The sequence below is a fragment of the Polychytrium aggregatum genome (genome assembly GCF_025602895.1).
Source record: "Polychytrium aggregatum strain JEL109 chromosome Unknown BJ171scaffold_29, whole genome shotgun sequence".
Taxonomy (NCBI): Eukaryota; Fungi; Chytridiomycota; class Chytridiomycetes; order Polychytriales; genus Polychytrium; species Polychytrium aggregatum.
In genome coordinates this window covers 484,062-506,192 of record NW_026516231.1, presented here as the reverse complement: position 1 = coordinate 506,192, position 22,131 = coordinate 484,062, and the positions used below count along the sequence as shown (strand labels likewise).

At 58.4% G+C, this 22,131-nt stretch overlaps 8 protein-coding genes across 8 annotated transcripts; 4 read left to right on the top strand and 4 right to left on the bottom strand.

Annotated features, from left to right (window-relative positions):
- Positions 1-71: 71 nt before the first annotated feature.
- On the top strand, positions 72-533 carry BJ171DRAFT_583887 (uncharacterized protein; the record flags this gene model as incomplete). The annotated part of the gene is made up of 3 exons (XM_053114275.1): positions 72-150; positions 272-339; positions 438-533. 3 exons carry the CDS (start codon positions 72-74, stop codon positions 531-533), a joined length of 243 nt encoding a protein of 80 aa, XP_052964852.1.
- Positions 534-752: 219 nt separating this feature from the next.
- Positions 753-1,140, bottom strand: BJ171DRAFT_513158 (uncharacterized protein). The gene has a single exon (XM_053111743.1). The coding sequence runs from the start codon at positions 1,078-1,080 to the stop codon at positions 763-765; it is 318 nt and encodes a 105-aa protein (XP_052964851.1). The 5' UTR covers positions 1,081-1,140; the 3' UTR covers positions 753-762.
- A 3,595-nt stretch (positions 1,141-4,735) lies between these two features.
- Positions 4,736-4,885, top strand: BJ171DRAFT_406526 (uncharacterized protein; the record flags this gene model as incomplete). The annotated part of the gene is made up of 1 exon (XM_053107245.1): positions 4,736-4,885. A coding segment is annotated over one exon (150 nt), but the record flags the coding sequence as incomplete, so codon positions are not given.
- A 3,121-nt stretch (positions 4,886-8,006) lies between these two features.
- BJ171DRAFT_583885 (uncharacterized protein) lies at positions 8,007-10,412 on the top strand (the record flags this gene model as incomplete). The annotated part of the gene is made up of 2 exons (XM_053114274.1): positions 8,007-9,394; positions 9,620-10,412. The coding sequence occupies 2 exons, from the start codon at positions 8,007-8,009 to the stop codon at positions 10,410-10,412; spliced, it is 2,181 nt and encodes a 726-aa protein (XP_052964849.1).
- Positions 10,413-10,579: 167 nt separating this feature from the next.
- Positions 10,580-12,379, bottom strand: BJ171DRAFT_166874 (HAD-like domain-containing protein). Its single transcript, XM_053105924.1, has 2 exons — positions 11,360-12,379; positions 10,580-11,151 (listed from the first exon to the last, which is right to left on the bottom strand). Exons 1-2 carry the CDS (start codon positions 12,233-12,235, stop codon positions 10,813-10,815), a joined length of 1,215 nt encoding a protein of 404 aa, XP_052964848.1. The 5' UTR covers positions 12,236-12,379; the 3' UTR covers positions 10,580-10,812.
- A 1,225-nt stretch (positions 12,380-13,604) lies between these two features.
- Positions 13,605-17,528, top strand: BJ171DRAFT_626521 (uncharacterized protein; the record flags this gene model as incomplete). The annotated part of the gene is made up of 13 exons (XM_053115531.1): positions 13,605-13,734; positions 14,026-14,154; positions 14,244-14,340; positions 14,578-14,623; positions 14,762-14,900; positions 15,158-15,200; positions 15,420-15,544; positions 15,633-15,761; positions 15,911-16,063; positions 16,169-16,272; positions 16,383-16,407; positions 16,480-16,510; positions 16,710-17,528. The coding sequence occupies 13 exons, from the start codon at positions 13,605-13,607 to the stop codon at positions 17,353-17,355; spliced, it is 1,797 nt and encodes a 598-aa protein (XP_052964847.1). The 3' UTR covers positions 17,356-17,528.
- A 183-nt stretch (positions 17,529-17,711) lies between these two features.
- Positions 17,712-18,979, bottom strand: BJ171DRAFT_426110 (S1/P1 nuclease; the record flags this gene model as incomplete). Its single annotated transcript, XM_053107758.1, has 3 exons — positions 17,712-18,040; positions 18,200-18,418; positions 18,580-18,979. 3 exons carry the CDS (start codon positions 18,977-18,979, stop codon positions 17,712-17,714), a joined length of 948 nt encoding a protein of 315 aa, XP_052964846.1.
- Positions 18,980-19,359: 380 nt separating this feature from the next.
- BJ171DRAFT_513149 (alkaline-phosphatase-like protein) lies at positions 19,360-21,992 on the bottom strand. The gene is made up of 7 exons (XM_053111742.1): positions 21,862-21,992; positions 21,425-21,679; positions 21,022-21,180; positions 20,565-20,813; positions 20,202-20,427; positions 19,924-20,066; positions 19,360-19,717 (listed from the first exon to the last, which is right to left on the bottom strand). The coding sequence occupies exons 1-7, from the start codon at positions 21,955-21,957 to the stop codon at positions 19,457-19,459; spliced, it is 1,389 nt and encodes a 462-aa protein (XP_052964845.1). The 5' UTR covers positions 21,958-21,992; the 3' UTR covers positions 19,360-19,456.
- Positions 21,993-22,131: the final 139 nt, after the last annotated feature.

The following is a 22,131-nucleotide window of genomic DNA, read 5'->3' as shown; positions in this document are numbered from 1 at the left end:
GACGCTGAAGGATATACACCATCAACGATATACACCATCAACGATATACACCATCAACGATATACAGCGGCATGTCGTCGTCGGTCTGGATCACATCGACTTCGGCCGACTGGGTCACGGCCGACTCGCTGACGCAACGCAACCTCCAAGGTGCGCTGGGGCGCTGGAGTGCTGGAGTGCTGTGCTGTTCGTTGAATGCCGGACGACAGCTCGTTGGCTCGGCTGCTAACTCGGCCGGGGTCTGGAATGCGCTGATATGCCTTGATCGCAGTCACGCAGGATCTCTACGACTTGGCACACTCTGCAGGAATCGACATTGAGCCCAAGACCTTCTTCCTGGTGAGCCGGACGCCGGGTTGTTGTTGAGAAACCAGAGAGAGACAGCACAGAGCGACCTTGGCTGACCCCCAGCATGGCAACGCGGGATATACGCACAGATCCTCGAGATGATCCGCATGGGCATCCCGACCTCGTCGATCACCCAGCTCCTCAAGCAGATCCACCGGGAGAAGCCCGATCCCAGCCGCCGTTGAGAGGAAGGCCGAGCGCAAGTCCGGCACGTGTGGCCGACGCCTGGAGCCTGGAGACATCCACCTGCGGCAGAGATGGACCAAGAGCGACAAGCCCGAAGCCGAGCCTGCCGAGTGGTCGAGAGGGTGCATGGGCGCCCAGACGACAAGGACGGTGGGGATCAGGAATGGCATATCGGGAGGAGCGATGATGGGCCCCAGCAGCCGACAGGGAGGAGCCAACAGCAGGAACTCAACAACAGGAAATCAGCAGCCAGAAGCAGAATACAGCGTTTCCAAAATGAAACACAGGGCAGCCGGTTGAGATTGGTGGCGAGCCTTGGGAGACGGCGGCGCAGGAGGCGAGCACGATGCATTTGGGCTGGTGCAATCCGGGGGCGATTCCCCTTGCGCCCAGCACAAGCCGGTGGTGGCGAGGGCGCCTGCGAATGATCCTGAAACGACAGGGACCAGGACGACTGCGGCAGGCGCTGACGAGCAGCCGAAAGAGCAGGACGAGACAGGACGAGACAGGACGAGAGGAGCATGCCATAGATGCCATGGATGCCATGGATGCATGGGGAGTTGGTGAGTCGGGCAAGGATCGGCCGGATCATCCAGGGAGCCTTGCCGGCGAGGGGCACGAGGCCAATGCAGACAGGAGCAAGCGACAGGCACCGAGCACAAGAGGATTCACCCGTTCAGCCGGGAGGGCGATTCAGGCAGAAGGAGAGGCAAGGGGCGAGCAACCAAGGGGCGAGCGGCCATGGGGAATGGGACGAAGGGCTTGGCTGGCCTTGCTGCCGCCAGGGATTGCGCGATGCTGGATGCTGATTGTGATGGCGGTGGTGGGGGAGGAGAGCCAGGGAGAGCCAGGGAGACCAGGGAGACCAGGGAGACCGAGGCAGAGCCAGCGAGCCAAGGCAGGTGTGCATGCGCTCGATGCATTAATAAAGTGCGACCCATCTGCGACGAGAGACCTGCTTTCTGTCGGCAAACGGATCGCACAAACCGGCGCTTGGAGCGCTTGAAGGAGCCCCGTCGTGGGGACATGCTCGGCCGGCTTGCCAGCCTGGGTTGGCTCCAAATGTCCCCACGGCCGACGCGCAGACTTGCGTTTTCCTTGTGGGCTTGTGTCTGCCGACATCAAGGGCGCTCTGCCAGCGGCGACTCGGTCGGATGTTGGAGAGATGAATTGCTCGAAGCCGATGCTGGACTTGTGCAGTTGGATTGTGGTAGTCTTGCCATCGGATTGTGTTAGTCTTGCTGTTGGGTTGTGTTGGTCTTGCTGTGGGATTGTTGGACCATCAGCGCCAGTCGAATGGCGCGAGCTCGATGGCGCGCCCGCGACAACGCACTCTGTGACACCCTGTCACACCCCGCATCCGGCGCGCTCACCAAAAACACGCACATGTCCGTACACACACACACTCTGGTCTGCTGGGCTGTACATGTGTCCGCCGGATCGCACCACAACGGGGCCGTGTCTGCCGCCTGGACAGCGTTTGGACAGCGTTGGACAGCGCTTGGACAATGTGTAAACGGTGTGCGAGCAATGTGCGGGCAATGTGTGAACGGTGTGAGCACTGCATCTAAAATGCATCGGCATTGCATCGACAGCGTGCGACAATCCATTGACAGCTCATGCACAATCCATTGACAACTCATGCACAATCCGCGAGCTCTGTCAGCAAGTCTCCCCCCCCCTTGGTCTGCTCGCTTCGTGCTGGCAAGGCCCGATGCAACACAGCTTTTTTTTTCTTTGGGCCGGCCGAGGGAACAAGAAGCACACTTTTTTCCCTCTGCTCCATGTCCCGCGGGCAGATGCAGAGGGCCCCCGTGCGCGCGACCTCCTTGTGAGCCCAGCCCGGCGTGTGAGCGCTGGGCCTTTCTTTGCGCTGTGCGCCCGGCACTCGCCCTTGGGCACAGGTGTGCGCTCGGTCTCCCGTTGGCTGGCAAAGGCGGCCCTGGCGGACGCACACACGCACAGGGGACCCAGCGCATTCGCCTGGCCTCTCGCTCGCATGTGCGCTGGGGCTGGCCTTGCGGATTGCACCGAATCGGCGCTGGATTGCACTTGCACCTTCACTTGCACTGGCCTTGCACTGGCCTTTCGCTGGCCTTGCATTTGGATTGCGCTTTCACTCGCACTTTCACCCGCACTTTCACTCGCACTGGCCTTGCACTGTCGCGGAATCGGCTTGGCTCTCTGGCTTGACACGCCTTGACTCGACCCGGCCTTGCCTTCTCGCTCCCCATCCACCTCTCCCTCTCGCCTCCTCTCGCTCCCGTCCTTCTCCCTCCTCGGCCCATCCCTCGTCGCACCTCGCTCGCCCCATTGCTCTGTTGGACAGCCGCCTGTCTGCTGTGCGCCCGCATTGCACACATCCGCGCTCTGGCACGTCACATCGCCCGCCTCCTTCCTTTCTCCCTCCCCCGCCATCTCATATAATCGGGCGCTGTTCCGCCGATCCCGTCTCGCTCCCCCCCCTTTCATTCCTCTGGTCCGTCGTCTCGCCTGCTCACCCACCCACCCCACACCCCCGTCACCCCACCGTCTATTTCATCTGCGTCCTCCATCGCCTCGGCCGGCCCCGCTCATCTCCAGGTCCTCAAAGGCGGCGCTTCCCATCTCTTCCCATCGCTGTAAGTTGCCGCTCCGATCTGCGCGGCTGCAATCGCACCTGTGACATCGCCTGTGACATCGCCTGTGGCTGCATCGGCGATATCGTCCGTGGTTGTGTGCCCACTCGCTGCCTCCGACATTGGCTTCCCTCCTCCGTTCCCTCCACTACTTCCTTCCCACCGGGTCACTTGATATCGGATCGCATTCCATCGCACCCGCTTCTTGTCATCATCTGTCTCCCGTCAACACGACATTCCGTGTCTCCCACACTCCGCTGCCATCTGCACTTGTAACTTCCGACATCATCTCCCCATCCCCCATGATGAGCCCCCTTCCGAGCCCGACCCGGCATCAGTCCCGCTCCTCGGCCCAATCGCCCTCCATATCCATGTCCATCGATGCTGCCCTCTTCCGCCCCCATACCAACACGATCACCACCCCCCACTCCTCCATCAACTTCAGCTCCAACTCCACCATCAACTCCTGTCCCAACTCCGCCTCCATCACCCCGAGCCATCTCCCTCTCTCCCTCCCTCTGATCTCCGGCAGCACTTGTACTAACCCGTCCTCCATCTTGGCCATTCCCGCATCTCTCTCGGTGGCCCTTGGCGTGCTCCCGGCCTTCAGAATGGCATCCCAGCCCCTGTCGCCTCCCGTCTCGATCCAGTCCCAGTCGCCACCTCCCCCGCTATCGTCATCATCGACATCGTCGCTGTCCCGCGGTTTCTATCCGTCCCTGCTCGACACGATCCCCCGGCTCTCCTCGTCCTCCAACTTGAATCCCAACCGCCCCGCTGCGCATCCGCCAATGTACAACGCCATGTCTTATCCGCCCACGTCCTATTTTGACTCGAACGACGGCTATCCGCCGCAGCAGTCTTCTCGGCCAGATCTGGCCCCTCCGCAACCGTCGTCGTCGATGCACGCCCCTGCCCAGATGCATACGTCGTCGTACCCCTCTGCTCCGGCCACCACCCTGCCGTACTCGTCGCTTTCCTTCCAGATGGAGTCGGTCCCGCCACCCCATTCCCATCTCGTCTCCAACTTGGTGTATTCGTCATCGCCTTTGCCCACGCCCTCGACCGTCGCCTCGTCCTTCCGCCATTACTCGGGCTCGGTTCCGGTCTCGCCCTACTCCTTCTCCGACGGCAGCTCTTCGCACTACGGCTCGTCGCACTACTCCCACCCGCAGCAGTACCAGCACTATCTGCCGCCCTCCGTGTCCTCGTCCTCATCGCATTTCGACTCGTCGGCTATCCACCGCACCTCACCTCCAAACTCCAACCCATCGTCTCCGATGGGCATGAATGCCAGCCTCCTCAAGGACCCAAGCCTCCCTCCGCCTCCGCCAGTGTCCTTCCATCTGTCAGGGGCTTCGTCTATGTCCTCCATGCCCATTGTCCCTCCGTTCTCGCCTTCGTCTCCGGTGCCGCCGTCCCTGGCCCACAAACGCTCGGCGCATTCCCAGCCTCCCCGCAGCATCCGCAACCACGGCCAGACGCATCCCGATGCCATTGTCTATTGCGACCCAGCGACTCAGCAGCCGCTGCTCAAGACAGAGGCCTCCGACAGCCAGCCCCCTGGCGAAAGTACCCCCGCCCGACCTTTCAAGTGCGTTGCATGCCCAAAGACCTTTATCCGAAAACAGGACCTGAAGCGGCATTCGCTCATCCACGACCCCAACTCGGCTGGGTTCAAATGCAGCCACTGCGGGACGGGCTTTACGAGAAGCGATGCCCTGTATCGGCACACCAAGACACGGCGCTGTCTCAAGGACTGAGAAGCGGTCGCGCATGCGCCGGCTCTCTCCCTCCTTCTGACCAATTACCGATCTGCTGACTGACTCACTGGCGGACTTGCCGACCGATCCAACCACCTCCCTGGTCATGCTGTGCAATCGAACGCGGCTGTGTCAGACTTTTGTTCAAGTAACGACCGTGTCGCCCCCCCCCCTCTCACTTGTTTTTTCTTCCTTTCTCTGCCTTTTGGACTCCGGACTCGCTTTGTGCTGGCCCCTGGACTGCGAATGTCACGGATAGCGGATGCTGTCCACTCGACACACCCTCTGCTCGTTTATCCATCATTCTTTGGTTGCTTTTCTTTTCTTCTTCTTCAAGATGGACTGTGTGTCCGCCAGTGCCATCCAGCTCGATCTCACCGTCGGTACCGACGCTGACGATATTGTCAATGCCGTCGATGCTGTCGACCTGCAAGCCCTCGATGGCTTGCTCACGACTCTCCGATGATCTAGCTCAAACCCGACTCGGTCGACGCGCAGCCACCGCCGCTCCATTCACCACACGCCGTTCGTTCTCGGTCTTTCAGTATATCAATTGCAGTCAAGCAGTCTTTTGGTTCCGTAATCAGGGGGAGAAGTCGACCCGGTGCTCCATCTCCTCCTCCTTCTCCTCCCCTCCCCCCCTCAAGGCGCATCGTCCATCTTTTTTCTCAATTTACTCCTCCTGCATTGGCACCTTTTCCTCTTCTCCAGTCACCGACACTACTACCACTCCAGCAGCAACACCGGTAGTCGCCACATTCCTTCCTCCCCTTTCCATCTTGTATTTGGCGCGGGCAAGCCCGACATCTAATCTTAGATAATACTCTCTAATCTCTATTATATTCCCATCACCCACCCTTCCCCCCCTCAAAATTGGATTCAACCACCACTCCTCTCGGCATCCTCGCCCTCCCCGTTTTCCCGCTCTCCGTCTTGTTTCTCGACTTTCCTATTTCTTTTGTCCTCTCGTTCGATTGTCTTATATATATACATATATTCAATCTGAGCACTGCATGCCTTGCCCCATCGCCGCTGAAAGGACTCGAATACTGCATGCGGACAGTCTATTGCAGCTGGGCCGGGCCGATGATATGGCTTTGCCGCCGTGAGTAAGTCGCCCTCGGCTTTGACAATCGTTTCTCTGTCGTCTTGCTCTGTTGCTCTGTTGCTCGTTTCTTTTGCTCTACTCCAAATCGACTGGATAGCCACTTTGTGCACTTGTGGTTCGGAAATATCCTTTCGCAGATCGTTCCAGATATCGCCACGGACCGACCTGTTCTGTTCTGCTGTTTCCTCTGTTTCTCCTCTGTTTCTCATCCGCCTCCCACAAACACACATTCATGCATCTATCGGTCGAATGTGGACGGATCGAGGAATTACCGAGCCAGTCTCTGCTGTCGCCCGGATGACATGGGAGGCGCGAGGGATAGACATGTCCGGCGGCGCCGTCCTCGACACGGGTGAATCAGCCTGACGGACAAGACAGAGCAGAGCAGGGCAGGACCAGTTTGGGAGAGGGGCAGCCAAGAAGGGGGTGGAGATGCCGAGCACACAGGAGCGACGCGCACTTGCCATCGACGCGTTGTCCGGCCGGTGTCCTTTCCTGACATTGCAGCCGACACCGCTGCTGATGGCATCGATCAGGATGACGGTGCTGGTGTCAATGCAGATGGCAGCGCAAATGCCAAAAGCCGGTGGCAATCTCGGTGGCAATCTCGGTGTCGAGCCTCCCCTCCCATAAGATCCCATCCCCTCCCATCCCCAAAAAGCAGCGAGTGGCTGTCATTTCTTGGCCGAAACGTGTCCGTGCGCTGATTGGGCGGCCTCCTTGCTCCGGCCCGTTGCGCCACCGCGGTCGCACGCGCTAAGACTGTGCGACCATGTCCGACGCGCGCCGGCTGCCTGGCTCTCGGTCCTTGGGTGCGAGTGCTTGTCGCGAAAGGGGGGTGGTCCTGCCAGCACACAAACGCAGCCGCGGACCGAAGCAGGGCGGCTCTCCTGCGTCTTTGTCCTTGCGAGCTCCGTGTCGAGCATTCTAGCCTGCGAGACGACGGCCTCGACATCGGCGCTGGATCCGCTCGCCTCCTCCCCGACATGACGCGATGCCCGCTGTCGTCGTGGTCGTTGCTGTCGTCGTTGCCATCGTCGTTGCCATCGCCGTTGCCATCGTCGTTGCCATCGTCGTTGCCATCGTCGTTGCCATCGTCGTGTGCCTGCCGTCCCCTTTCGTTTTCTTGTGTCTGGTTGGCTGTGCATCGTCGCTGCGAAACACGCCACTGCCACGGCAAATTTTCGTGCCTCCCTTGTGCGCTCTCGAGAGAGTTTGCGTGGCCACCACGAATCTGCTGCCTTCTGCTGTCGGTGCTGCTGCCGGCATCGCGTTTCCAGCTCAGCCCAGTCCAGTCCATGGACAGCCGATTGCCCCCCCCATTCTTCGTCTGTGCCACGCATGGCCCCTCTCCTTTTTTTCATTCTTTTCCTCTGCATCTTTGTCGCCTTTCGTGCTCCTGTCCTGGGTATCTTACTCTCTCTCCCCTTTGTTGGCCGTGCTCCGCGGCCTGCGCATGCTTCCCGCATTGCCCGCTCTGGGCGCCCGTCCCACCGGTGCTGGATCCCATTTCGACCGACAGGGATACGCGAGCCGAGCCGAATAGCCGAGCTGGGCTGGGCCGAGTTCGATGGACATAACAGAAAGCTCTGGCGGACGACCGACCCAGCGACCCAGCGACCCAGCGACAGAGGGAATGCAGCACAACCTATCGACAGCACCCATCCCATCCAGCTGACAACATCCATCCCCACGAGTGCACCCTCAGTCAAGAGCTGCATCGAGAACCGACCTGCATGGAAGCCCGTCTCGGCGCACCGCCCTCGTCGCTCATCTGCATCACATCGCCTCAGCCAAGGATGCTGGCTCGAGCCAGAACGCCATGAAGCCTCGACCTCGTTTTCATGGGCCGATGCGCAGCAGCCGATCACGCCTCTGCACCCTGTGACGCTCACGTGGATTTTCCTGCCTCACAATCATTCGCCTCTGCATGGTTTCTTTCCAGCGCTTCGGGATCCGCCCAGCATTCCGAACCAAATCCCGATGCCGCCCCAGACGGACGAGCCCCTCGCTCTCCATCGCTTCGACGTCTGGCTGTCGACGGTGGGCCTCACTCCTGGACCGGCGCTGTATGCATCTCCTCTGCCACTCAAGCCCGTCGAAGTCATCAACCTCGACGACGACGACGACGACGACGACGACGACGACGACGACGACATCTGCCATGACGACGACGACAACAACACTATCGTCATTGATCTGGCCTCGATGAGCGACGATCAAGTCTCGGATCCGGCCGCTGAGATCGATCCCACCTTCCACACCGACCGCCACACGCTCTCGCAAATGTTCACGTCCGATCAGACCCCACCCACAGGCATCCAATGGCTCGTCGATCTCGCCGACCGTGACAACACCAGCGTTTCCGCCCAGTTCATCCTCGGGCTCTTCTATTCCCACAACCACAACCCTGTCGAGCAAAGCCGAGATCTGGCCATCAAGTGGCTCTCCATGGCCAGCGATCAGGGACATGCTCCCGCCCGGATGCAATTGGCGCTTGTCTGCCAGAGAGGCACCGACACCGCCATCTCTCTCGCCAGCGTGCTTCAAAGGACAGCGACGGCCATCGATGCCTCGGTGCAGTGTAACGACAGCAGCAATGCCGCTGCCGTAGCAACTCGCTTCTCCCAAAAGAAGACCGCAAGCTCGCTCGCGACCGGGACTGCGATTCTGGACGAGCAGCTCATCCATCAATCGATTTCGCGGCTCCGATACGCCGACAAGGACATACCCCGAGACTTGATTGTCATGTACCAGAGGATCGGCGAGGCCTACGAAACCGGTCAATATGGCTTGCCCGTCAGCCTATCCTCTGCCTTTCTATGGTACCTGCGAGGGCTGAGCCACGGGCATCGAGGATGCCGCATCAAGGCCATGGCGATCTGCAACAACAACACAAAGCAAATACGGCACGAATTTCCACAGGTCCTGCGCTGGCTCACGGATCCCCATTTCCACAATTCAAAGCTCGTTGAAAACCGCATTATGGGCGCGAGCGACACCAAGTTCCGGCGAATGATCATCGATGATCTGCGCGGATACCTGTCCACAGCAGTCGTGGGCTCGGCCAAATTCCAGCTTCGCATGGGTCTGCTTTTCGAGACTGGTCCCCCAGGGTTCGAGCAATCCATCCCAACTGCCATCGAGTGGTACAAAAAGGCGGCGGCCAAGAAGGATCCTACGGCCCACAGGCGCCTCGAGATCCTTGCGCCGCGTATCACTCAAGTCCCGAGCGATGACAACAAATCCAAAAAGCCGAAAGGCGCCTCAAATGATAGCGACGAGCGCACAGACAACACTCCGTCGGCTGGTGCGGCCGGTGACAACAATGGCAACTCGAACCCTTCGCAGCCTCCTGTTCAGAACAACATGTCCGGCGCGGTCAGCGCCAATGGATCGATGCCAAGCGGCGATTCAGACCCAACAGTACCCAACAACGGCAATCAAGCGACAACAGCAACAAAAAAACCAAAAACAAAGTCGGCGAAGAGAGCGGCGAAGAGGGCAGCGAAAAGAGCAGCGAAGAAGGCAGCGCAATTGGCAGCCAGCGGCACAGCCAACAAGGCAGCTGGCGAAACAGCCAACAAAACAACCAGTGCAGCACCTGCAAGGCCCCTGAGCAAGGCCATGACGCGCAAGATGCAAAAGGAGCACTCCAAGAAAATCAAGCAAAAGGCCAAGAGGAAACGGGGGCTGATAAAGGAGACGATCATAAATGAAGTGCTGGCCCTGGAGAAGAACAGGCAGCAGGGGCTGGTCCTGGGGGAAAACAGGCAGCAGAAGCAGCTTGACGTTGCGTCCGCAAGCGCCTCGCCCGAGAGCGACATCGAGCGCATGTGCGCCTCCCTTCGGGCGAACAGCAATGTCGACACAATGGTCTCGCTCGGAAAGCGCTTTGAGGCCGGTCAGCACGCCCCGCTCGACCCAGTGCTGGCGACGCAGTTTTATCACCTCGCTGTGGTGACGGCCCCCGGCCACGTCGAGGCCAAGACCCGGCTGGCGCAATGCTTCAAGAACGGCACCGGGGTCCTGCTCAACTACGACCGGGCCTTCCCGCTGTTCCTCCAGGCCGCAACGGAAGGAGGCGTCGAGGCGCAGTATGAGGCAGGACTGGCATTCCACTGCGGGCATGGTACCTCGGTCGACGAGGCCCAGGCAGTGTCATGGTGGTTGTGGGCTGCCACCAACGGCCATGCCCAGGCACAATTCCGGATTGGTCTGGCGCTCTTGCAGGGGCGAGGCACCGCCCAAGATGAGCCGCTGGCGCAAGTGTGGCTCCAACGAGCTGCAGACCAGGGCATCGCTGATGCTTCGAGCGCGCTGAGTCAGAAGAAGGACGAAATGCAATGGTACCCGTCGCCGCAACAACACACAGTCTCTCCCAAATAAAACCAGAGTAGAATGACGGCAGCGAAACTGGGTGGCAATCGCAAGATGGTCTGTGGGCGATGATGTTGGATGTTATGATAGCCTGTCACATAAACACCCTCGTCTTCCTGCTCGCTGAACCTTGTGCATGTTGGCAGTTTCGTTTCAAAGAGTTTTCTGCAGAGTGGCTCTGCATCCTCATATCTTGAATCAGACCAGTGAGATCAACTTCCTGGCAGACAAATACATACAGCTTTGCTGATTGAACATCGCACATGCCTCTGCCCTCTGAAGGTACTCGGGCACCACTCTGGATCGCGCTCGTCAACGCAGTGGCTCTGGTCGGATGCTCACGGCCCAGCCACCTTTCCCGTTGGTTTCCAACAGAGCCGTGTTTGTCGGACAGACCCAGTAGTAGTAGCTACGGCTGGAACTGCAGTCGATTGAGGAGGGCATCTCGCTGGCTCAGAGAAAGCACACCCCAGTTGCGATCCTTCTCGAGATCCTCACGGATGTGCGTGACTTGAAACGGAGGCAGGATACGGCCCGTCGTGTCATCCACAAAGGGTGGCCATTGCTGCACATCGTCGCAGTGGATGTCTTGGAGTTGCGCCTGCAGGTACTGCATGATCGAGAGAAGCCCAGTGTCTTTCCAGCAGTCGATGCTTCCGCTCCTCACGGTGAAGGTGGGCACAAGCAGGGAATTGGCGGCGTTGAGCTGAGACTTGTGGCTGCTGTCGTCGATAATCAAAGTGTTGCTCTGGCAAATGCGTCGACGAGGCAGTCATACATGCAAGTGGAACGAGTCAGCGCCATGGTGGCAAAGCGATGGAGGAGTCGAGACAATCCGACGGAAGAGCCAAGACACTCCAACGGAAGCCGAGACACTATCCAGAGGACCCAGCGACATCCTGACAACCTCGAGCGCCGCCATCCAGTCAAGTGAGTCGATGCTGCAGAGCCCCCACCTGGTTCCACTGCGAGTATAGGGGGTTTCGCCAGATGTTGGAAAGTTCCTTGATGAACTCGGGCTTGCCCCGGCCGCTCACCCGGCCAGAGTCGGTGCATTCTGTTTGGTAATACTTGAAGACCAGTCGATGGCAGCGTTCCTGGAACAGGATCCAGATGATATTCTTTGCGTTCTGCTGCTTTGCCGAGGTCCAGGTGGCGACGTAAAAGTGCTCAAATATAAAGTCGAGAAAGGTTCGGAGGAATGGCCTGATGTGGATATAGCACTGGTTGCAGGAAAAGCTGGGCAGTTGCTGGTTGAAGGGATTTGCCTGGGCGGCGGACTTGTCCTGGGATGTTACCAGACGGTCTATCAGCACGCCGTTGAGATCCAGGATGAGCAGCAGCTTGCGCTGGTACTGGATCGGCCGAGGCAATCGACTCGGTGTGTCGTTGTGGCTGGTCTCGCCGCGATCCGCTTCAGCATCGTTATCGTCGTTGTCAGAGATGCTGATGTGCGTGTCTGCGATCGACGGAGGAGCGGACGCTGTCGATTTGAAGCGCTTTGCCGTTGGCTCGCCGATTGCTGAGATCCGGGCGAGGGCCTGCCGTGTCCGAGGGATTGCAGGTGCGGCGGCATGGTGGCGATCGTCGCTGTGTGCTTCATCGTCGCTGTCGACATTGATGACAGGGTATTCTGGGCTGCCGCCGATGACAGCGCCATCGCCAGAGTTGTGCAGCTGAAGCAGGTCGGGCGGCAACACTGGATATTGCAGGGGATTGTAAATATATTTGTGGGACAGAATGGAGTGGTGGGCATGGGCGTGCGAGTTCAGCAGGGCCAGCTCGAGCTTATACTCGGGCGAGTCCTGATAGAGCTCGAAACAATCGGCCATGGACGGATGGATGGAGTGCGAGGCGGATGCGGATGCGGGGGAGGGAAAGTGCGACCGAGGCGCTGGGAGCGAGGGCCGGTGCGGCAGTGGATCCTGCAGAACGGCGAGAATGGGCGGATGTGCTGGCAGACGAGTTGATCAGGGCGAAGCGGATCTGGGGACCGTCGGCGGCGAGCAGGACAGAAGAGATGCGATCGCGATGGCTCGGCCGCGAGCAGTCGACAGGATGATCGACTGGGTGATCAACCGAATGATTACCTGGGTGATTACCTGGATAGACGATCAGATGGGTGATCGACTGGGTGATTACCTGGATGGACGATCCGACTGGATGATCCGATGCAGGATCGGCAGCGGCCCGCCAGCGCTCACCGCCGCCCGTGGGAAGTCCTCTCTTGCCCGCATCTGCCCTGGCCATCGCCCGGCGCTGTCTTGGTCATTGCCTTGATTGTTACCTTGATCATTACCTTGATTTTTACCTTGATTCTTACCTTGATTTTTACTTTGATTGTTGCCCTGGCCATTAATCCGGTCGTTAGCTTCACCGTTACCAGCGTCTTCATCGCAGCGTCGCCCATATCCCGTCCAGCGTCGCCCGGCCCTTCGACCGCGCGCAACTCCCTGAACTCCACCCGTTCTCGTCGCCCCACACGTCGTCACATCGCTCCTGCCATCTCCACATCCCTGCCTGCATCGCTGCGATGAATTCCACAGCACTGCCGTCTGCCGTGTCGCCCGCATCGGGTCCGGCTCTCGTCGACGAAAGCTCTGCCACGTTTTCTCGCTCCCTCGTCGTGCTGGCCCAGAGCATGGGCACTCTCTTTTCAAAGTCTGCCTTCAGCTCACATATCCCGCCGTCTGCCATCGCCATGTTCCATATCCCTGACGGCTACCAAGACATGTCTGTGGACGAAGCCCGCTCGGCGCTCCAAGCCTTCCTCGACAGCTACCTGAATGTTCGCCAATGTAACCGACGCTGCCTGGCGTGTGGCTGCTCGATATATCCACCCTGCATACGCTGCTCGCCGATGCTTCCCACGCTCCAATATGCTCTCCTCCCCGCCCATGCGCCTGCAATTCGCCATCTGCACCCACAATGCCGACCGCATATGCGCGACGAACCGGCCCAGCCGGGTTTCGCCGCTGTCGGGTTTCGCGTCGCATCGGCGGCATTCGCTCGGCTGGAGCGGGAACAATCAAGGGCTGCTCGCCAGGACGTCGGCCATGGCTCGTTCGGCGTCACAAATACACTCACCATGCCTGTGCCATTCTCTTTTCCATTCCCCGCCAATTTCGGAACGCAGACATCAAAAGCGAGCGATACTTTCGGATCCACTTCAGTCAATGCTGTGCGTTCGTCAAGACTGCCATGGACTATGGATGGGAAGCCCTCAGGATCCACTCGGCGCATGCGTTAAACATGCCGGAGAACAAGCTCGGCGAGTTAACAGAGAGTCTGATCCTCATCATGAAGCTCATCCGCATCTTCTCCAGACGAGGTATGGGGCCATTGGCAAGGCGATTCGTCACACAGGCTCAAACACTTCCATTCGAGGTGCAACTCTATACTCTTGGCCAGCAGCCCCATGCTCTTACTCTTGGCCAGCAACACCATACTCTTGGCCAACAGCCCCATGCTCTTGGCCAGCAACACCATACTCTTGGCCAGCAACGCTGCTCTGACACCAGATTTGTCCACTGATCTCTAATATGCTCTTCGTGTATTGTCTGCGTCGACCTATCATCGAACATGAACGGCACGATCTTTCGCACGGGGTTTGGACTGCCAGACCAAGTTGCCAAGCGGATCGGCGACAGCATGGGCATCAAGATGATCCTGGAGATCATGAAATCGTATCCACTGTGCATCGAGCTGCAGGTCGACTGCTCGGCCTCGCTTGCCAATCTGGCATCCGTCGGTACGTTGGGCGGGGCTGAATCGTGCAGGTGGTGCACTCGATTCGTGCGCTCGATTCGTGCGCTCACACACTTCGCTCGGCAAATCCAGAAACCAACCGTTCGCAGATGCTCGAGGACGGATGCATCAAAATGATCCTGGAGAATATGACAAAGTTTATGAACTCGCCCAGCGTTCAGACAGAAGTGTGCGCCACCCTGGCGAACCTGGCTTGCCACGGTACCATTCCTCCTCATTCCTATGTGCATCATCGACAGCAACTGCTGGCGAATGCAACGGCCCGCTCTCACACCAAATGTCTTTGGGCTTGTGCTGATGCGAAGCGTGCATCGCCCGCCCATCGGGCCTGGTTTTGTGCGAATGGCTAACCCTCGGCGCCATGCGGATATCCAGAAAACAATGCAGCCTACATCGTCAAAAATAGTGGATGCGCTCTGATTCTGGATTGTATGAGGCTCCACGAAGACAAGGTGCGAACACAGGGTCGACGCACGCTCACTTGCTCTGCGCTTGGTGACGAGAGACGGCAACCACATGAGCGCCAGCACCAGATCCGAAACCAACACACATGCTCCGGCTTGGCTGGTTTGTGCTGAACCGTGAGCCAGGTGGATTTGCAGATCCAGGCGTTTCACGCGCTCTCGAGCTTGGGCAAGTACAGCCGAGACTCCCTTTCAAGCAACGACTTTATCCAAATGGTCCTCAAGAGCGTCCAGAACCACCCAAATGATGTCGATCTGATTGGAGGTGAAAGCGACCAGTCGATTGAACTTTCCTACTCGATTGTACCTTGCCATCCGATTGCATTTTGTCGTGCAGCTGACTAACATTCCACAATATGACATCGTTGTATTGATCACGTCGCCACGAATCCTCTCTCAGCGGCCTGCAATGCTCTGGGATCGCTGGCATTCGCCGGGATCGTGTTCACTTCCAGCCGAGACGCGGTTGTGTCCATGATCTTCAACTCCATGCGCGCTTTCGAAAACAACCACATATTCCAGATCACTGCCTGCTTTGCACTGGCACATCTGTCTTTCCTGCATGGTATGATGCATATACATTGAGGAATGCCTGGGCGTGGTTGCGTGGGCTTGATTGTATGAGCGCGACTGTGGGAACATGACTCCCATGAGCGTAGTTGCATGGCTGCCTTCATTCAGCGGGTGCCTTGGCTCATCACCAATGACTTACACTCGTCGAACCGGCTACCACCGGGCGCACTCCAAACGCCAACTCACGATGGGTGACTCACAAAGTCACCAGCTCGCAGCTCCTGAAGCGATACAACGGCATCGAGCTCATCCTGCGGGCGATGAGACGATTTCCGCAACAAGAGTCGCTTCAAACCACAGCCTTGTTCGCCCTGGGCTCGATAGTCATGTACGATGGTAAGAGACAGATGGGTGCGCCAGCTGGGACACATGAAACGATGGCACGATTATCGGCCACTTTATGACACGCTCGCCTGCGTTCCAGACGACCATCGACAGGTGATTTATGAAATGGGCGGCGTCCAGGAGATCATAGGTGCCATGACTCGCAAATACCCGCGGAGCAAGTCAAGCAGTATTCTGAATGGAAGACGAGACAGTGGCATCGACTCGGGTGAGTATGCAACTGGTTGGCTGTGACGGAGGTAATCAAGGCGACAGATTGAAACACAGAGTCGTGCTCAGCAACCCAGAGCGACTGCATCGCCTTGCCTGACCCAAACCCCTGCACGTCCCTCCACGCACTGCGCTGTGGTTGTCAAGGCGATCTGGAGGACGCTGAGGGGTACAACGACGATGACGACAACTCTGGTCCGGAGCCGGTCCTGTACGCCCGTGGACACTCCAAAGCATATTCGAAGCACATTCTCCTGCAACTCTTTGGATCTGTCGCCCTCATGAACTTGAGTGATAACGGTATGGTGATCCCGCGCTGCGCCTTGCGGTCATCTCCAGAGTCCCGTTGAGCGCGGCTGACCAATCTATTGCTGTTTTCCCTCCCTCTTGGCCATGCTTGTGCAGAGAAATGCAGGGGCCTCGTTATCGAGAGCGGCGGCATCCACCATATTTTTGAAGCCTCGAAGAAGGTGTCAGAGCACCACGATCTCTGGGCCATACTCTTCTACGTAAGCTGGCGGAAATCTGCCTGTGACTGCCACTTGTCCGCGCTGCGCTTGGCCATTTGATCGCCGGTACGAACCGACAACCGCTAATCATGCCGGACAACACTCACCAGATCTTCGCCAAGTTCACAAAGAATGGTGAGTCCGAGATGCAATCGCACACGACCACGTCCAGCCCGGGCTGATTTCATGGCGCGATTCTCCAAACAGATGAAAAATCAATTTACCTGAAGCCTCGAGGGTGAGTCTAGTTCGACAATGGAGCAAGCTGGAGCTCAGTCACCACCCTCGCTTGACAGTGCTGGTCTTGTTGGGTCGATCCCTCGCTGAACTGCTCTTGAACTGTTCTGAATGCCAACGCTTCGATCGCCAATCCGCCCTTCCATCACCAACCGCTGACATACTTCCACTTGCACCACATGATTACCCACGCTCTCCAGCCTCCCGTCGCTTGCTGAACTAGCACGCAAGTGCATTTTTGACCACAAGGTGTACCTGAAATATGCGCCAACTTTAGTTTATCCAGGCTCCTCTAGTGCCAAAATGGATGACATCGAGCCTCTGACAAGAGACAGGGCGAGTCAGCGCAGCCGCAGCTTGCTCCCAAGCTCTTTAACGAACCTGTTTTCATTCCGTGGCTCCCGCACACAGCCGAGCGCACACCTTCGACAAAGCGACAGCAGCGAAGCCGCAAGGGTATCCATGGACGCTGATCAGCTTGCGCCAATGGACACGGCCAGCGAAGGCGTATCCAACCAACGGAAGCGATCCAACTCCTCCCTGGACATGGAAATGGCTTGCATCTCTGAAATCAACAGCCCCCTCGACGGCGACCATGCAGCCTTGACTTTGATACTGCCGCTCATGCCGCTGCACGATCACTTGAAAGAGTGGCTCGTGCGCAATGTCAATCTCTGTCGCAACTGCAAGGGTGTCTGCTGTAGCACTTCGATTCGACTGTATCAGCTGGCGCTTCCAAAATCATCCGTCGTTCACTACATCTGCTCGCTCAAATGCGCCCAGTCCGACACCAAGTTTGCTGCCCGGGCGATGCACGAGTGTAGCACGCACTTTATAGAGCACTAGAATACCGGGGCACGAACATACGAAGCACCAAGCATATTCGAGCACCAGAGAATCAAGCACATCCGAGCAAGCTGGCTGTCAGCTGTGCACTGCACTCTGATCGGTGGTTTGGCCGACCTCCCCTCTCTTATCGCTCAGACCCTGCTCGGCTGGAACATTGTGACCTGATCTTTTGATAGAGCGTTGGCATGAGAGAAATCTGCTCAAACGCAATACAGCGAGTTTTATGAAACGTATTCCAATGAGTGCAGGGCTAGACGGTGCGGATGTGCAGGGCGACGTGGCTGATGCCTGGGCACAAACGACGACAACAGGGAACTAGCAATCTGCCGCAGATCTAAGCGGGTATGTGCGTTTCACTGGACGATGAGAAAGCGGCCGGGCTGGAACCAGGTTTCGGCATCGTCGGACTCATTGGCAAACAGCGAGTTGAGCAGAGCCGCCATGCGGATGCCGCCCTGGGCGATGGTTTTGCGGAGGATCGGGGCGTTGCGACGATAGTACTCGCCGCCCAAGTCCACCTTGTCCCGCGGCTCAACACCGACCCAGACGGTCTCGCAGTTGAGGGCATTGCTGATCTTGGCCCATTCGACAGCGCAGGCTGGAGTCGAGCGACCCGAGCGGGTCACATAGGGCGACTTGCACTCGATCCAGTCGTACTTTTCGTCTTCCCACTGGCCGTACTCTTTGGATTTCCACCAAGCAGAGAAAGCAAACAAACATGCATCCGTGAGTAAAGCTTGCAGCTCGAGCTAAAGACCTCACATTCCTCTACTGGACTGATCGCCTGCCTTGGAGGACATCAGAAAGCGATGGCTTTGAGCCCGAGACAGCCAGCACTTACCCAAGTCATACATAATGGATTTGATATAGTTGGACACTTGTCCGCCGTGGTGCTCACGAATGTCCTTCTCCATTATGGACGAGTCCCAGATGGAGTGCATATTGTACGGTCGCTTGATGCTCATGCCATTCAAGTGAGAGGTTCGGTTGTCAAAGATGACGTGCCAGTCGTTGCCGCCTCGATAGATTCCGCTGGCATGCAAGGGCTGGGCCATGTCGCCTGCATAGACAGAGTTTGTCAACGACGCAAGCCGAGCGCCCTGTATTCTGCATCTAGATCTTGCATCCTGAATCTAGATCCTGCATCTGCGCCCTGCATCTGCGCCCTGCGTCCGGACAAACTTCCCACTGCCGCAGCTTAACACAACGACCGTCGCTTACCAACAAAGTGGATCAAGAAACGCAGGGCCTCGGCCTGCTGGTCCAGCGGGTAGCCGTTTCCAGGATCAAGGCGCTCGGTATAGTTATAGATGGCGCCGACGATGCAGGCTCCGTTGCGACAGTCGCGGTCCAGGTCGACGGAGCATATGCGGGCATGCATGTCGACTTGGCAATCAATGTAGTGGAGCTTGGACGACCAGGCGTAGTAGCGGCGACCCTTGATCTCATCGGCCCAGGTGCAAGCGCGGGAGAGGTTGCCGTACCATCGGGCAGGAAGCAGGGCATCGACGGCCTCTTTGGCCTCTTTGGACAGATAGGCGGTGGCAATCTGGCCGGTGAGCTGGTGGCCCAATGCGCCCCAGGCGAGCGCAAGTCGGGCCGAAACGAGGATCAACAGCATGCAGCACCCAACACGGGCGACTGCGCGAGCAGGAGAGGCGAACATGTATGTGGCTGGATGGATGGGTGGTGGAGAGGGAGAGCAGACAAGAGTGATGGCAGAGTAGCCGGGGAGGGCAATGTGACGGCGGGAAGGTTGAGCAAGGAACGGAGAATGGAAGGCGGAGCGGGAAGCGGGCTTTGGGGGCGGGTTCGGACATGCCAGCTTCCCACCGGCGCAGGCAGCAAGCCAACGAAAGTGCCATGCCATCCGGTCTTTGAGTCGGACTCCCCGTGGGTTGGCTGGCCGAGCGCAGGGATTGCATGGCAGAGCCTCGATCGAAGGCGTCTGGAATCATCAGCAGCATCCACACGATCTCTGGACGGTCGCTGGATGATCGCTTCGGATGGACAAGAGCACCGCCGCGGAGTGCTGTATTGGAGCATCACATCTCTCAGGGTCCGGTATATGTGCATGTGTGCGCAATTCGCTCACAAGCTACAGAAGATAGGCGCTGGGGTGCGCACCGCCCTTGGTGCCGTTGTTTGGGGCCGGGTCGAGACGGAGGATCCGGGCGATGATGTTGTAGATCTCGACGTTGGAAAATGGAGGATGAGGCTCGCGACTCTTGAAGGGCTTGAAGGACGGACCGCTGGCGACAAAGATGGCATGCATCTCGGGAGCGCTGTTGTTGTAGCCGTGAGCACCCTGGGGAATCGTGGAGGCATGTTGCTTGTCCCGGAAGGTGAAGAGAGATCCCTGAGCGAGCCAGGCGAGCCAGACGAGCTATCAGCGGGCGAATGCGTGGTCCGCTATCGACAGCAGCTCACCCATCACGAAGCTCACTCCGGTGCTCAGCATCCAGCCAACACCCTGCGATACCAGCATCCAGCCAACACCCTGCGACACCAGCAGACTCGACAGACTCGACAGACTCGACAGATCCAGCAACAGCAGCCACCCACCACGTCGCCGACGAGCACAAGCGAGCCGATGCGCTTGTTGTTGGAGTAGTGGTACTCTGCGGGAACATCTTCTCTGTGCCAGATGTTCCAGAAGCCATCTTCGCTCGCGGCTTTCTTCAGGGTGCGATAGATTCTACCTTGATCTGCACGATCAAGCATATATGTTGATCCGGCATGGCATTAGTGTCGCAGCACACGACCCGCCAGCATCTCTGAACCAGTCTCATGCCCCCCCCCTCCGAGTCCGGAACGAGGCCACAGCCGATGCGCATGCGTACCGGAGGCATCCAGAGGCTCGAGCGTCAGGATCGGGCCATTGTTTTCGACCCGAACAAGATCGGGGTCGATATAGTCGTCGAGATAGACCACTCGGTCGCGCTGCACCTGAGCCATGCCATGATCGCTGACGACAACGATGTTGACCTTGTGAGACAGCCCTCGGGATCGGATTCCCTCAACGAGCTGGTGGAGGGCAACATCTACTCGCTTGATGGCGTCGTTGACCTACGCAGGGATGCAAGAGCAAGAGCATAGGACAGTGTAAGTGGCACACGAGGCTCTCGAAGCGGGGAAAATGCAAGCAGGTTGTGGCTATGGGGTGACACCACAGAGGCTGCCCAGGAGCCAAGGCAGGCCCATACCTCGGCAGAACCCGGGCCGAACTGGTGGCCCGCCGAATCGACGTCGGCGATGTACATGGCGATGAAAACGGGCCGCTTGCGCTTGGGCAGGTCGATCCAGCCGAGGACAGTGTCGACCTTTTCGGCCAGAGTGACGTGCGAATCGTAATCGCGGTGATATGTGGGCCGATATCCCTTGATTTCGGCGTTGCCGCCGACGTACATGCACGAGGCTGCTTTTTTGCCTTGCTTCACAGCGGTGATCCAGATCTATCGAGGACAGAGGGTCAGGGAGACTGCTGCTGAGCGACGGCAGGTCCGATCGTCGCCGGCGAATGGACGTATGTGACAGTACTGGCCGGCACCCCCACAAAACATGTGTATCGTCGAAACAGCCATGGAGCCGCAAATGCGAAGGGTTCGGATCATGTTGCCTGAACTTAAGCTTGGAGGGCCTGCGGCAACAACGATGACTTACTGGCTCTCCGCCCCACCAGTAGCCCTCGCTGCTCTTGGCGGGATCCGTGTAGACAAAGGTTTCGTTCAGATCGGGATCATAGAAAACGTTGGAGACGATGCCGTGGGCTTCGGGATAGAGTCCCGTCACGATCGAGTAGTGGTTCGGGAAGGTGATGGACTGATGAAAGATGAACCAGGACACCGGGGTTGGCAACGCAGACTCTCGCCGATCCGTTCGAGCACAAACACAGGCAAAGCAGAATACATGCAAACCGACAGCGGCTAGCGGCTGCCGTCAGCCAGATCGAGTTGATGTGCGTTTGGGACGGCCGCGGAGGCGATTCAAGAGCAAGCACTCTGAGCGGTCCAGACGCAGTCCAGATGCACACCCGCCGGACATCTGGCTGTCATTGCAAACCCACCGGGAAGCAGGATTTCAAGTACTCGGCCCTGACGCCGTCTCGGCTGAGCTGTGTCAGGGTTTTGGAGAGGTCGCGGCTGAAATAGTCCGCCCGGAATCCGTCCAGCGAGACCAAGATAACAGTCTCGTCGTAGGACGAGCGCAGGGCAAAGAAAAAGAGGACGATGAAAAAAGACGACAGGGCAGCCAGGGCCCAGAAGAAGGCCTTGGAACGGAGACTGAACTGCCGAATGAGCGGCTGCAGCGGTCTGGGCCACTGTCGAGTCGGCACGTTGGTGTTGACGACAACGGAGGGTCAGAGTGAATGATCAGCAAGAACAGGAGCGATCGAAGGACGAGAGACGATGCGGTTGGGTTCATCTGCCAAGGCAGAGGGACGCCTCGGGCAAGTCGGGGGATTCTGGACATGCGGTGGCAAAGAGCATAGGCGATTGTTACCTGCGAGAACGACTCGAGGGAATCGGTCTCGTCGTTCAGGAGGCCCTGCTCCTCCTCTTCGGAGCCTGTCGGGCGGTTTCTTGGAGGACTGCTCATAGATGAGTGGCGGGCGACGGTAGAGATGGGGAAGGACAAGGATGGGCACAACCGAGGACGGGGCTGCTGGTCTTGGATGGCGGGCTTGGCGGAGGAGGCGGGACCAGCAACGAAGCGCCTCCGAAGCACCAACGGATCGCCACAGCCACGGATGAGGTTCCATCCTGAACAGCA

Excerpts from the sequence above, each read along its gene's own strand:
- BJ171DRAFT_513149 (XM_053111742.1), bottom strand. The coding sequence starts at position 21,957 with ATGAGCAGTCCTCCAAGAAACCGCCCGACAGGCTCCGAAGAGGAGGAG. Across the intron at positions 21,181-21,424 it reads ACTTGAAATCCTGCTTCCCG|TCCATCACCTTCCCGAACCA; the intron begins GTGGGTTTGCAA and ends ATCTTTCATCAG. Across the intron at positions 20,814-21,021 it reads ACTGGTGGGGCGGAGAGCCA|ATCTGGATCACCGCTGTGAA; the intron begins GTAAGTCATCGT and ends TGTCCTCGATAG.
- BJ171DRAFT_166874 (XM_053105924.1), bottom strand. The coding sequence starts at position 12,235 with ATGGCCGATTGTTTCGAGCTCTATCAGGACTCGCCCGAGTATAAGCTC. Across the intron at positions 11,152-11,359 it reads TATACTCGCAGTGGAACCAG|AGCAACACTTTGATTATCGA; the intron begins GTGGGGGCTCTG and ends CGCATTTGCCAG.
- BJ171DRAFT_513158 (XM_053111743.1), bottom strand. The coding sequence starts at position 1,080 with ATGGCATCCATGGCATCTATGGCATGCTCCTCTCGTCCTGTCTCGTCC.